General features: G+C 39.1%; 1 protein-coding gene across 11 annotated transcripts in view; it reads right to left on the reverse strand.

The window, feature by feature from the left end:
* The window catches only part of Adgb (androglobin), a 139391-nt gene that overhangs the window by 86118 nt on the left and 39931 nt on the right, over window positions 1-13342 (reverse strand). For 8 of the 11 annotated variants that reach the window (XM_017313876.2, XM_030244999.1, XM_011243160.3 and 5 more), the window contains exons 7-10: window positions 11593-11679; window positions 9251-9579; window positions 4779-4913; window positions 846-940 (exon numbers count right to left, since the gene is read on the reverse strand). In XM_017313876.2, the coding sequence (XP_017169365.1) occupies window positions 846-940; window positions 4779-4913; window positions 9251-9579; window positions 11593-11679 (646 nt within the window). Of the gene's footprint in view, window positions 1-845; window positions 941-4778; window positions 4914-7819; window positions 8154-9250; window positions 9580-11592; window positions 11680-13342 lie in introns of those variants that run through there. The other 3 variants (NM_001127353.4, XM_011243163.3, XM_006512663.3) reach the window with 3 other exon arrangements.

The raw sequence follows: 13342 nt of genomic DNA on the forward strand, positions 1-13342 counted from the left end.
GGAACAAAACACCCATGGAAGGAGTTACAGAGACAAAATTTGGAGCTGTGACGAAAGGATGGACCATCTAGTGATTGCCATATCCAGGGATCCATCCCATAATCAGCTTCCAAACGCTGACACCATTGCATACACTAGCAAGATTTTGCTGAAAGGACCCAGATATAGCTGTCTCTTGTGAGACTAGGCCGGGGCCTAGCAAACATAGAAGTGGATGCTCACAGTCAGCTATTGGATGGATCACAGGGCCTCCAATGGAGGAGCTAGAGAAAGCACCCAAGGAACTAAAGGGATCTTCAACCCTATAGGTGGAACAACATCATGAACTAACCAGTACCCCAGAGCTCTTGACTCTAGCTGCATATGTATCAAAAGATGGCCTAGTCGGTCATCACTGCAAAGAGAGGCCCATTGGACTTGCAAACTTTATATGCCCCAGTACAGGGGAATGCCAGGGCCAAAAAGGGGGAGTGAGTGGGTAGGGGAGTTGGGGGGTGGGTATGGAGGACTTTTGGGATAGCATTGGAAATGTAAAAACCTAATAAAAATAAAAAAATTAATAAAAAAATATGTGCACTTGAGTTGCTGAAAAGCAATTATTCATCAGGAGCAATGCACATAAGTTTTACTGAACTGTTACTTCCCTTATCTTTATCCTTTATCTTTGTGTATAATAGAAAAATATTTTAAAATAAAATGTGACTGTATTTTACCTTTACATAATTAGATAGTGCTATGCAAAACTGAGACGATTGAAATGTTCCAACTTCTTAGTCCAAGCCAAGGAACATGTCCCTCCCCATCACTACACATAAGGATATTTATCTTTGGTTTTGAATTCTTACCATCTTCTCTAATGAAAAGATTTTGTTTTCAAACAAATAGAGTGGTGTAAAGGTGGCATATACGACCATGTGAGGTAACTGTATTGCTGAGGAACCTGGAAAATAAACATATATTAAACTGTGAACAATTCTCATCAACAAGAATGAAGACAATTACTTTCTCATTGTGGACTCTTATGGGAGGTATGAAAAAAAGAGAGGAGGAGAGGCAAAGACAAGAGAAGGAGAAAGTGAAGGAAATGGGCAAGAGAAAGAGAGGGGAAATATAGCTGGTATCTTTTCCTCTTTTTATAATGACTTAGCCTTAACTACTACCCTTAAAAAAGCTCTCAAAAATATAGTGAAGTTTAGGGCTTCAATATTTCAATTGAAGAGAGAAACAATATCCTCCATAATGTTCTGCTCTCCTTAGACTATATATATCATGCTCATACATAAATTTCTTTCAACCCAGACCAAAAGAACCAAGAACTTTAACTCAGTTCAACTTCAGGCTCCAGTCCAAAGTATCACTGAAACATCTAAGTTCCCTCCAGTAAGACTTAAAGACATGAGTCATCTTGGGGCAAAAATTCTTCCTACAACTCTTACGTTTGTTTGTTTGTTTGTTTGTTTGTTTATTGACATGTACACATTGAACATTTATTCATCTATAAAGAAAACTGAAAATTTTTTCCTAGGATTCTTACATAGCTATGAGCCTGTGGCCCTGGGAAAAAATATAGCTCCATATTCCAATGGAGATACAAACAAAGGACAGGATAGGCACTCACATCAGCATACAAGCTTAGCAAAGCAAGTTCCATTGCATCTTAGGCTTGCGAACATTTCTCTCTTGGTCTGGAGTCTCAGCCTGCTGAGCCCACTGTCCCCTCCAGCCCTCAGTGGTGGGTCTACCTTATTGCTGTGGTCAGAGAACTTGTAAGAACATTTTGCAGTGGCTTCACCTATACACAGTCCTTGCAAAGAGGCCCATCTGGCTCTTTGCATGGGTACTATGGATTACTGAAAACAGGAAGCAGGGCCCACCCTTTATAAATGAACTGAAAACAGTCCGAGAGGGTGGTGAGATGCAGTCCTGATCACCTCTGATTACCTTGGGGACTTACCTGCATATTCACATTCACAGTCAATAGCACCATGGTCCTATCCAGTAGAGTTACAGACCCACTGCCTTCCTTATCAATAACATCTGTGTCTCCTCTAAAGGGGCCTCTGTGTGAATAATGCCATTTCTATCCCTAGTCTTTGTGAACTTCATTGGTTTAGCTTCATGGTGGGTAACTTCCATATGGATGATTTCAAGCTACACCCTTGGCACACTTTTACAAGCTTCCTTGTTTTAGGATAAGGTTAGATGAAATAATTTTCTAATCTTTAAGTTTTTATTGCTTTCTAGCTTACAATTCTTTCCATTCACCTCCTTTCTCTCTCATATTTTACTACTCATAGAAAGGAAGTTAACTCTCATTCCCAATACTGTGCTGAGAAAGCACCTCTAGTAACTATCCAGTGTCATTGCCAGCAGGTTTTTGTTTCTATAAAACACTAGGCAACACTTCTGGCAACCTCCCCTTTCTGGTTTACAACAGGGACTTTTTCCCAATTTCCAATCGCATCTTCCTTGTTTCCAGCAACGACTTTCCCCACAGGATCTCTCACATGTGGAACTCTTACCAACCAGCCATTCAGAGCCACTCAGGATTTTTCATTTTGTAAATCTTCAATTCTTCCTAGCATCCACAAATCAGTTCAAAATCATCTCCCTAATTTTTCAGTATCTGTTATACTGGCATGTTGTGTCATGGTACCAATATCTGCATGAACCCTGTCTCACTAAGACATAGACTCAATATGGAAGTTGAGTGGTTACTAAGAGTTGGTCCATGTAAGTATTGCTCAATCTGCAGGATGCGCCAGCTAGCTGGGAGAGACCCAGGGGAAGCAATGGCTTGTTCCTGCCTGAAGAGGAACAGACTCCAGTCCCACAAAAAGTCAGTATTTTGGTCTAAGTCTATATGCACTCAGGGGAGAGGAGGATGCGCCTTTTGATATCCAGCTCTTACCTTATTGGATGAAGTTTGTGAACAGGAGACAGTATAAGCTGTTTCACTCTGCCTGCTAATCTGAATATTAAAACCGTCCAAAAAGCATCCTCACACAGAGTTTCCCCAGATTTCTGAGTACTACATGGCCCAGTGGTGACATAAACTCACCCACCACATTCACTTCTTTCTCAGTTTTGATATTAACATCTTTATGTACAAAAGCATTTTGGCCTAAATTATCCATCATTAAACACCAGAACTTCTGAAGTCCTTCCTGCAACAAACAATTTCCTCTTATTTGTTTTAAGTTCTGTAGCAAGGTGCTAGGACAAAGCTGGCCTGAAACCTGCTGTATATCTCAGGATAACACTGAACACTCCATGGTCACAAACCAAGTGTCTGAGGGTAGAGGAGGTCAATGATTTTTCAAAAACTTCTGAACAGTGACTGTTATCTCACAAACAGTAAGAATTATTTATAGTGGGGCTCAGATAAGTAATAGGTAGCCATGATCTCTATTGTCATTCTCTTTTATTTTACAAAGAACAGTACATTGCCTTCTTGTTTTGTTAGATATAAACCCAAACACCTTTGGAATATCCTAAGGGTAAATATTTGAATCATGACAAAAACCATGTGATTTTTTTTATCGAACTTTCCAGGTGGTAAAACAGTCCTACATTCCAGCACCCTTGATAATTGACTAATTTAAGGGGAGGGAGGAAAACAAGACCCACTTTGATATGAAGGGATGACATTTAAAATCCTAACTTCTTAAATGGACTTAAAATATTTTTCAGTATTTATGAGTTTCCTTCTTGCTAAAACTGCCATCTTAATTGTAAGTGTTTTCTTGCCTAGAGGATTTTGCCTTGTTGCTATGATGTAGATATCTCATTTTACATGGAACGAAGCTCTTTGTGCCTCCTTTAAGCACATATCAGAAACCTCTGCTGTAAAGTACGTAGAATTACTTAAATATCACCTTTATCATTGATCCATCCTCTGTTAAATTATAACAAATTTTTAATAAATAACAAGCTCAGCCTGGAACATTGACTTACCAATAGATGAACTCCAAATCATTACAAAATTACTACAAGTCCCTGGAACACCTGTTAAAGGTTATACGTCTATCTTCAGATGTGATATTTGGTTTGTTAGAGTGGCTAACTTCCATTGAATGCTTCCTCTGTGTCAAGTGCTGCATTAAGTTCATTATATGAGTCAGTTCTCATATAAGCCCTATGTAATTAACTGTATGGCATCAATTTTCAGGTAAGAAAACTAAATTGAAGATAGGTTAGGAAATGTATCCAAGATGCATGGTTGAAAAAGTGCCAGTGTGAGAAGTGAGTGGGAAAGGCTATCTAGTCTTTCTGGTAACTCCCCATTATTGATTATTCTTTATAGCAATAGCAGAAGAGTAGGTTGACCAGAAGACTGCAGGCCACTTTCTTCAGAAGGTGTTTATAATCCCACAATGTGATGCAAAGCTGAACAACAGAGAAATTTTGCTAACAGGCTTATAATTTCACAGTTTGGGATTAAAGGCATGCACCACGATGCTCAGGGTAATAATGAGTTCTGAGGCAGTGGAGGGGAATGTATTATTGCCTCTACTTTCACACGGAAAGGGGGGAAAAGCAGCATTTAGCAGCATTCGGTCCTGTTTAAAGGTGAAGCTTTGTCAAAGGCAGTCTTGCTCCTGTTTTCATCTCTAGCATGCAACCCATCAGTTACACAAAGGACTGATGTTTGAGGAAAACTTGAATGTGCTTACTTAGACACTTCAAAGGAGAAAATGTACCATGGCTATGTGTCAACATTTTCCACCAGCTTAGGTAGCGACTAAGATAGTTACTGTAAGAGACTGAGAGCTTACACTCTGACAAGGACTGCATAGAGTACTGAACATCTGATGAGGGTCTCGAACCATGGAGTGAAAATTTGAATTTTTCCTTCTCCTTCTCTCCATCCTTCTTATTCTTCTTCCCAAGGTCTCTTGCATCTGCTTTCTCTGACACATTAAAAAAACATAGTAAATCTTTTATCTAGAAATCCCCAGAGTGTGCTACATATTCAGCCAGTGTGTCCTAAAGAAGGTCCAACAATAACACTCAAATGTAAAATTATAGCCTTAATTCTTCCCCAAATGTAATCTCCTGTGATTAGAAATATCACACTAAAGCAAGAGAACACAATCCTAAAAAATTAACACGGGCTGTAAAATCTGGGCAGAATTAATGTATTATATGCATAAAAACTAAATTATTATACATAATTTTATGGTGTATGGAGATAGTAACTTGGATACATGCTTGTGTGTATCTGTGCATGGGTATCTGTGATGTGTATGCACATGTAGAGGTACAGAGAAATGTGGGTGTCCTTCTCTTAGTTTCTCCCCTTTCCCTTGAGACAGGGTCTCCCTTCCACTGAATCTGGAGCCCTTGTTTCAGTTAGACTCATTGGCTCATTAACTTGACTCTGGCCCCCACAGCACTGGGGTTGCACAGGTGGCCTCATGCTCTCTTTGTGATTGCTTAAAATCCAGATTCAGATCCTAATGCTCTGCAGGAAGTGCTCTTCACCAGGAGTCCACCTCTCCAGCCAGGGGGGTATATTTTATCTATATATAGTTATAATCCCAGGCCAATTTTCTCATTTTAAAAATGGAATCAAACAAGCAAACGAAACCAGGAAAGCATGCATTGAATGTTTAGTCCTTTCTCTCCAAGGCCTTCTCAGTCTCCTCTACTTGGGGCCTTGAGTTCAAGAAAACACCATTTTCTTTCAGTAAAATATCCTTTTGTGAGATTGAAATCCAACCACACCCATCCACCCCCCAGTTCAACCCCCCCCCCCATCCACCAGTGGCCTGTTTTCAGTATGGCTTGTGCAATAAACCATTTACTGAGCTGTCCTCACCATTGGAATTCTTGCTCATGAACCAGGTCTATGAATGACTATCTTTTTTAATTAAAAAGAAGTCATGATTTTTTTCTTGCCTAATAAATTCCTTCAGTTTAGAATGTGAGTTTAGATTTTCTGTATCAACTGCTAAATTTATAAACCTCACTAGTTTCCTGTTCACTTCTTTAAAAAGATGTACAATTAATAAAGATTATTATCTAAATGACTTACAATGTCCCTTACCATTGAAAATAAGCCTGTCTCATAGAGTCTGAAACATACTTTAAATGTATGTTAGACATAAAAGCAAACATGAGTATAACCTTAAATATAGGCTGAGATATTTAACTGAGGAATTTAAGTATTAAAAGCTAGATTAACAAAACCTTTATTTTGTATAAATATCAATTTAAGCAATTATGCGATTTCATTTACAATTTTAAAAGTGATCTTTACTCTCAAATTCCTATTTGGAATTTGATTTATAATGTATCTCATTACAACACATACATAGAAAAACAATTCGGCTCTTTTAAATGTTTACCACTAGCCTACCATGTTATCTGTTATTTAGTTCCATGATTTCAGAAAACCCCACTATAAACAACTTGATCTTGATGTCTGCATGCCACTGGACTTTACTTTTCCCTACCTAGTTCCGCAAACCTCACCACACTGCTGTTACATTCCCAGCAAGTCTCTATGCTCCAGCTCAACCTCACTCTCAGCTCATGACTAGGCTTCCTAGAAACAGAGACTATTCAGTCCTCATCCTCTTCCAGACCAAGCTCATCTACTTACCTACACTTGTATCTGCTCACTCCATGGCCCCAACGTCCTGTGCCCTGACTGTTAGATCAGAGGAGCCATGGCTCCTCAGGAACCCAGTGACTGGGAAGGTCCATCTTAAAGGACAGTGGTGGTGTCAGCTTCCTGAGGAGGGAGGGAGAGCTGGATCCACATCCCTCTGGAGGGCCACCCTAGGAAACTGTTGTGTACACCCTCACTGGATTCACAATTATACATTCTATATATGACACATTAATCACCATCAGCTTCCGATTTATTACTGCTGTTCTTCAAGGCCAAGTTTCTCACAGAGTTGTCGATATATTTCTCCCTGTCTCCTTAACTCTCTTCCAGAGTTTTCCATGTGCACTAATCCCAGGATCTATTGACATCCAACATCGGATGGAGAAACTGAAGTTCACATCATAGCTCATCTCTCATAGTATCCTATACGGTGTTTCTCTTTCTTGGAGAAACAACCCCACCCCACCCGCCTTGATGTTAATGCCAGGACACACATGTTTTCTTGACCCCACTTCTCTGATCACTCATCGCTCTGCTTCCTCAGCCTGTTGTTGGTACCAGTTCTCAGATAGTTGCAGTCTCCAAGTTCAGTTCCTACCGATTTATGCCATGCTGTCTTTTTTGAGAAATACCACTCACCATGTGAGTGAATCTGTGAATGCCTCCTAAATGCCCGTTGCCAATTTGAGAATAAAAGTTCATGTGATTATGTTCAAGGCATTTCAGATTAAATATGACCAAAATCACTCCGTGGTGCCTTCCTGTACGCCTCACCGTGAATCCAGTTTGAACAACTCAGAATTACATAACTGACTCAAACCAAGTTCTGCTATTTTATAATTAGTTTTCTTTTTCCTTTTTCTTTTTGAAACAGTCATCTGACTGGGTCTCTCAACTTTCTGTATCCCAAGACGCCACTTTGTCTAACATGAGCTGGCCCCACAGTCTCCAAACTGTGTTTCTCTGCATTTGTCCACAATTTCCTCGCTAATCCTCTCTCAAATCTCCCAAAATATTCTTGTCTGTTGTGGCCAAAACTAACTTTTGAAAAAGCAAATTCCATCTTGATTCCCTTGTAAAGTCTTCACTGCCTGTCAGCGATGCTTACAATGAAGAGCAGGACTCCACACATGATCTAGAACACTCACCTTGATCACTCCTGCCTGCTTTAAATCCAGCTCTTCCTAACCCACTTACCCTTCCACTCTGCATCCTCTGCGCACATCCTATACCCTGCCCTTCAATATCCTGCCATATTCCATGTGTTTATGGCCGCTGTGCCTGTGTTCTCCTCTGCTGCCAAGGCTCTGGCCACAGCCCTCTTTGTTCGGGTTACCCCCATTCATCTTTTCAGGCTACAACAGGCCCTGCGCTGACTGCCATTGCTTCCTGTATTTCCCTTCTAAGTTCATGTTTTAGTTTCTGAATACCATCACTTCCTTTTGTTAGTGTTTCTCACTAGACCAACGGGTTCAGAAGGTGGCTTCCTCCACATCTGTTTCATCTGTTTCTGCTTCCCAAGATTACCACCAATGCCCAGAAAATTAATAGTACTTTCATCAGCAAAGAGTATATTTAGATGAATACTGATGGTTGGATGCCTGGAAGTTAATTTATGAAACATCAAAAGGGGCTTCTAGAAGAAAACTAATTGGGAATATACTAAAAAGTAATTCATTCCTATTTCTTTGCTTATTTTCATCAAGCTAGGCCTGTGTGGGTACACATTACTCACACGGCTTATCTTGGTACATTTTTGAAGATCTGAAGTAAAATTTCTGTATACTACTTAGAAACACTAGCAGATATGGTCTCTTATTTATTTTGTCTTTTCAGAGCTGGGAATCAAACTTAAGGCATGGCCTATGCTGGGCGAGTATTACACCACTGAGTTAACCTTTGGATTCTTAAGACAGGGTCTTGGAGTAGCTCACACGGTTATCCAGGCTGACTACAATTTATGACCCTTCTGTTTCTCCCTCCTAGGTTAGAAACAATCTTCATAAAAAATAATTTTGACAAAATGTTAATACTTTCTAAAGCATTAATATTTGAATGAACCTTTTAGATACTACCAAAATATACAGAAAAATTCTGAGTATTTCTAATAGATTTCATTCTACTTCATAAGCAGGTTCTTCATATACATAGTTATGATAGTCACAGTGAACACAGAATAAATTATTTGCCAACTTTTTATCTTGAAAATAGGAATGACTGTCTACTTTGTAAAACATAATTTGAAATTAATTTTCTTCATATTTGAACCCCCATCTTAAAATTTTAATTTATGTAACCCATGCTTATTCCCTAAAAACAACAAGGTAAGTTTTTTATATTTGTTGCTGAGCTCCATCCCATTCTGCATATGAGAAAGATATTCTAGTGATTTAGACTTTAGTATCCTATCTCCTCCTAATGCAGCAGTGATTGAATATGAGCAAAATTAAGAACAGCCTGTGCTATTTACTAAAGGGGCGTGACAAGACACATTGAGAGTTCTAAAATCCAAAGGACAGTTAAGACATGATAGCAACATAAAAACAAAGACAAAAACATCAGTAGCCTCCACAGGGGTTGTATAGCATCTCTGTGCCATGGCCTGTTGGATGCCTTTCAGTGCCTCACCCTTTGCAGCTCTGTCGACCTTCTCGGGAATCTTCAGGTTTGTAAGGGAGACTTCCAACTTGAAGTCCTTGCTGTCCTTGCCATCCTTCCCATCCTTGCCATCCTTCCCATCCTTCCCGTCCTTGCCATCCTTGCCATCTTTCATGTCCTTGCCATCTTTGAGGTCCTTGCCGTTCTTGCCATCCTTGCCATCCTTGTTCTCTTTCGTGGCTTCCTTCAGTTTGTTGTCTATCGTTGTGATTTTGCTTTCAGAACTGGGCTCTTCTGTGAGCTTAAACTCAGGCAGTATTTCCTTCAAGAGCTCCCAAACTCTGTCCACATATGCTGGGCTTAGGGGAAATACATTTGTGTTAATCCCCAGATGATGGTTTTCTACCTGATGTCAAGATGTTATTGACAGGATACTTAATGTCTTAGTTCCCAAGACTAATTTCAATTGTTACCTTAATTTTTTGTTAGAAATATTATTCACTGACCATGCTTTTATTGCATTCCTACTATGTAAACTGCTTTGATGATACAGAGACCAAAACTAGTGGATAAGTCAAGCTGTCAGAGGGGACAGGCATGCTAAATGCACAACATGTGCAATATATGCACGTATTCATATGCTATATGTGATTATTTGCTGTAAATGCTATGCGTGTGTATATGCAGTATGTGCATATATGATACACATGTATAAATGCCATATGTATACATATATATTCAGGCATCCTCCTGAATAGGATTTTCCAGTGATATTCTCCCCCTCTGAAGATGGTAGGGGAATTTTTTTAATGTGGTATCAAAAGCCTATAGCATCTGATGCTCCTCCCTAGTCCCTCTCCAATCCATGTTCTAGAATTCACTAACATATCAAACACTTTTGGGGGGATTATACTTTTTCTAACCCACTTCCTTATTTTCTCTGTTCTGAGTTGATTTTCCCACAGTAATTAATCAGCTACACTAATTTTAACTAATCCTTTGAAGTCAGTATAAACATCAGTTTCAGGACGAGAGGCAAGGTCATGCTTCTGCTTGGAGAGCCTGAAAAAATTGTTACACATTTTTGGGGGGAAGACTTTGAAAATACCTTACAAATTACTAACTCAGCTTACACATACTGACTGAGGACAGGCTCAGAGCCACTGCTAAGCACAGCAGACAAAGAATAACAGCTGAAGACAACTGTGGACTGAATGGGGCTCCAAGCCACATCAGAATGACCTACAAGTCAAGTTATACCAATCTGTCCTCTCAAGCAAAGATATATACTTGTTTTCCCAAGACTGCCACCTGTAGCAACTCTTTGTTTTTGTTTTGCCTCTTCCCTAACAATACAGTATTCTTTCCTGAAGGCAATGTACAAGCTGAGGTCCAAACTAGCTATTTAAGTAACTGGATGTCTCCCAATATGCATGAAATATAACTATCCAAAGCTATGGTTCCTACAGAAAAGGAGGTGCTGAGCTTTGAACACAGGGCTGATAGGGTATGCTAAGGCGTGAGGGCAAGCTAAGTGAAGAATGGAGTTGCTGTGTCACTGCAAGATGGTACGGGATCAGACTTCTGGGTTGCATGTGAGGATGCCCAACGGAGCAGGACTTTACAGTCATCGTGTGCCTCCAGCTCCAGCACCTGTGGCTCATCGGCATGTTGAGTTGTGCTCCAATAACCATAGTTGAAGAAAGGTTTGTCTGTATCACATGGAAGACTTGCCTTCTGTGTTCTGGGGGCATAAATCTTGTAGATAGATAAAGACAGATTTTGCCTGATTGTCTGTTTTATGACTAGTCTGTCCTTGATTCAACAAGGAATCTAGTGTATTGCTCTGCTATCTAAGGAAGAGTAACTTATCCTAAAACTTACAAGGCTTGTTCAGTGATACTAGAAAATGCTGGGCTCCCAAACATTTTGTAAAACATGACCATTCTTGAATTAATCTTAAAGAACATCTTAAAGAAATGTTGGAAAGAAAAAAATAATATGAGCAACCTAGTCTTTAAATCTATGGAAGAAAAGTTGATGAGATAGCCAAGAATGTAAATGGTACGCCTTGCTACTCCTGTTGATCTGAGTTTGATTCCTGGAACCCACATATTGTCCTCTGACTTCCCTGGCACACCACTCCCTAAGCCCAATAGATAGATAGATAAATAGATAGATAGATAGATAGATAGATAGATAGATAGATAGATAGATAGATAGATGATAGATGGATAGATAGAGATGGGTGGGTGGGTGGGTGGATGGATGAATAGGTAGATAGATAGATAGATAGATAGATAGATAGATAGATAGATAGATAGATAGATAGATAGATAATAAATAGATGAATATCTTTTTGAAAAACCTACTGAAGAGGGATGACTTCAGGCAACCACCCAGTCAGAGCGTGGATTACTGTGAGTTCTCCTAGCTCTCTCCTGTGTGCTACATGGACGCTGGAAAAAAAAAAAAGAATACATGTTAGTTATTACAGTTACCAGCATTTGGAAACACATAGCAATGAATAATGAGTAGGGAGCACTCTACAGAGCATCATAGTAATCAATGTAGGGAATCCTAGCAACTGCACACCACAGCATAAAGAAATGTTATCTTACAAGCTAGATGCTTTTTTTTGTTTATAAAAAATGCATGAGTAGACCCAATATTAAACTTTTACATGTATTTTGACAGCATGAAGATACAATTTTTGTTGTTTTCTTTGGACAAGTAGGTCACATTTTAGGAAGTATTTACTTGAAAGCTTGAAATTTTCCATTGATTTACTAAACATAAAATACTCATATTTTATAGTATAGCTTTCTGCCAACTTGTTAATACAATCTGTGTGACTCTGTTCTTCCCAAAGTAGAGCGGTTTTACCATTTCCACTGCAGAGGCTATGTTGACATGACCATGAGGCTGCATATTAAGTCTCTTGCATGGCAACTCAAGATGAGCATGAGGAATCCTTAGTGAAACTTTGACAGTAGAACAGAAATGAGAAATATCTGTCTATCCTGTGAAAGAGTAGACCTGGCAGTGTGACATAAAGTTGCCATTAACCAGAAACCACGCTCTGCGCTGGTTCTTATGCCTATGTGTGCTTTCCTTGTCTGGCTAGTAAATTTACATGTACATTAATTAGTCAACGAAGAGACATATCATAGCCCCTTCCACCCCAGAGTGGAAGCACAGTCTACACTGCCAAGCATGTTGCTAACAATGCAGACTGACAAGATACATCCTTTCCTTTAGAAGGAATTCATAGACTGTCAGTGATATAGCCAACTGTTTATGGTTTGCACTGGCTTATTTAGTGGATTATGAATTCTGATGCCTCTACATTTCTCAAAGACAACATAAATGTGGTGTATGGTTCACTGTATCCCTTAAATGCTTCTGGCGGTTTCATTTTATAAGCAACTTTGCAAGCTGTATGGAAATTATGCTCTTTCTCTCCATATTCCACATGGGTATGTAAATCACCAAAATGCATTAGGTTTGTCTGTAGAATGCTAAAGCTCACATATAAAATCAAATCTGAGATGAATTTATATAAAAATTATAAGTGATGTCATGTAAGGTAGGTTTCCTAGAAATCTTTTTTAAAAATATACTATAATTAAAATATACTTTAATTAGTCTTTTATGGTCAAATTGGCTTTGTTTATTTATTTTAAACGAATAAATCTATTAGTCATGTTCCTAATGAATTCCACAGAATCATGGCTTTACAACTAATGAAATGCTGCCACAGCTACCCGGGTCATCTATTCAATGCTTCACCAGCCTGGCAGCTCCAGTTCTTAGTGACACCAAGAGCATTATACTTATTTTTGCCAAACAGACATAACTGTGGCTGGTGGAAATACTTAATAGTATTTATCTAATTAAAAGAAAAAAATAATCTGGTCAAAAGTTTTAAATAAATAAATATATAAATCCATTGAAATGTTGGACTGAACACTGAGTGAAACACATTGCCAGGAGGAATTGAGGATAACCAAGAAACCTGAGGAGGAGGTTGGCAATGTGGTGCCTGCTTTGTTTTGTATCCTTGAAAAACTAAAAGAAGCAGAGTCTGAAGACTAGCCACATAATACAGCCCTGCCAAAG

This window comes from Mus musculus, chromosome 10, assembly GCF_000001635.26.
Source record: "Mus musculus strain C57BL/6J chromosome 10, GRCm38.p6 C57BL/6J".
In the NCBI taxonomy this organism is placed as follows: domain Eukaryota; kingdom Metazoa; phylum Chordata; class Mammalia; order Rodentia; family Muridae; genus Mus; species Mus musculus.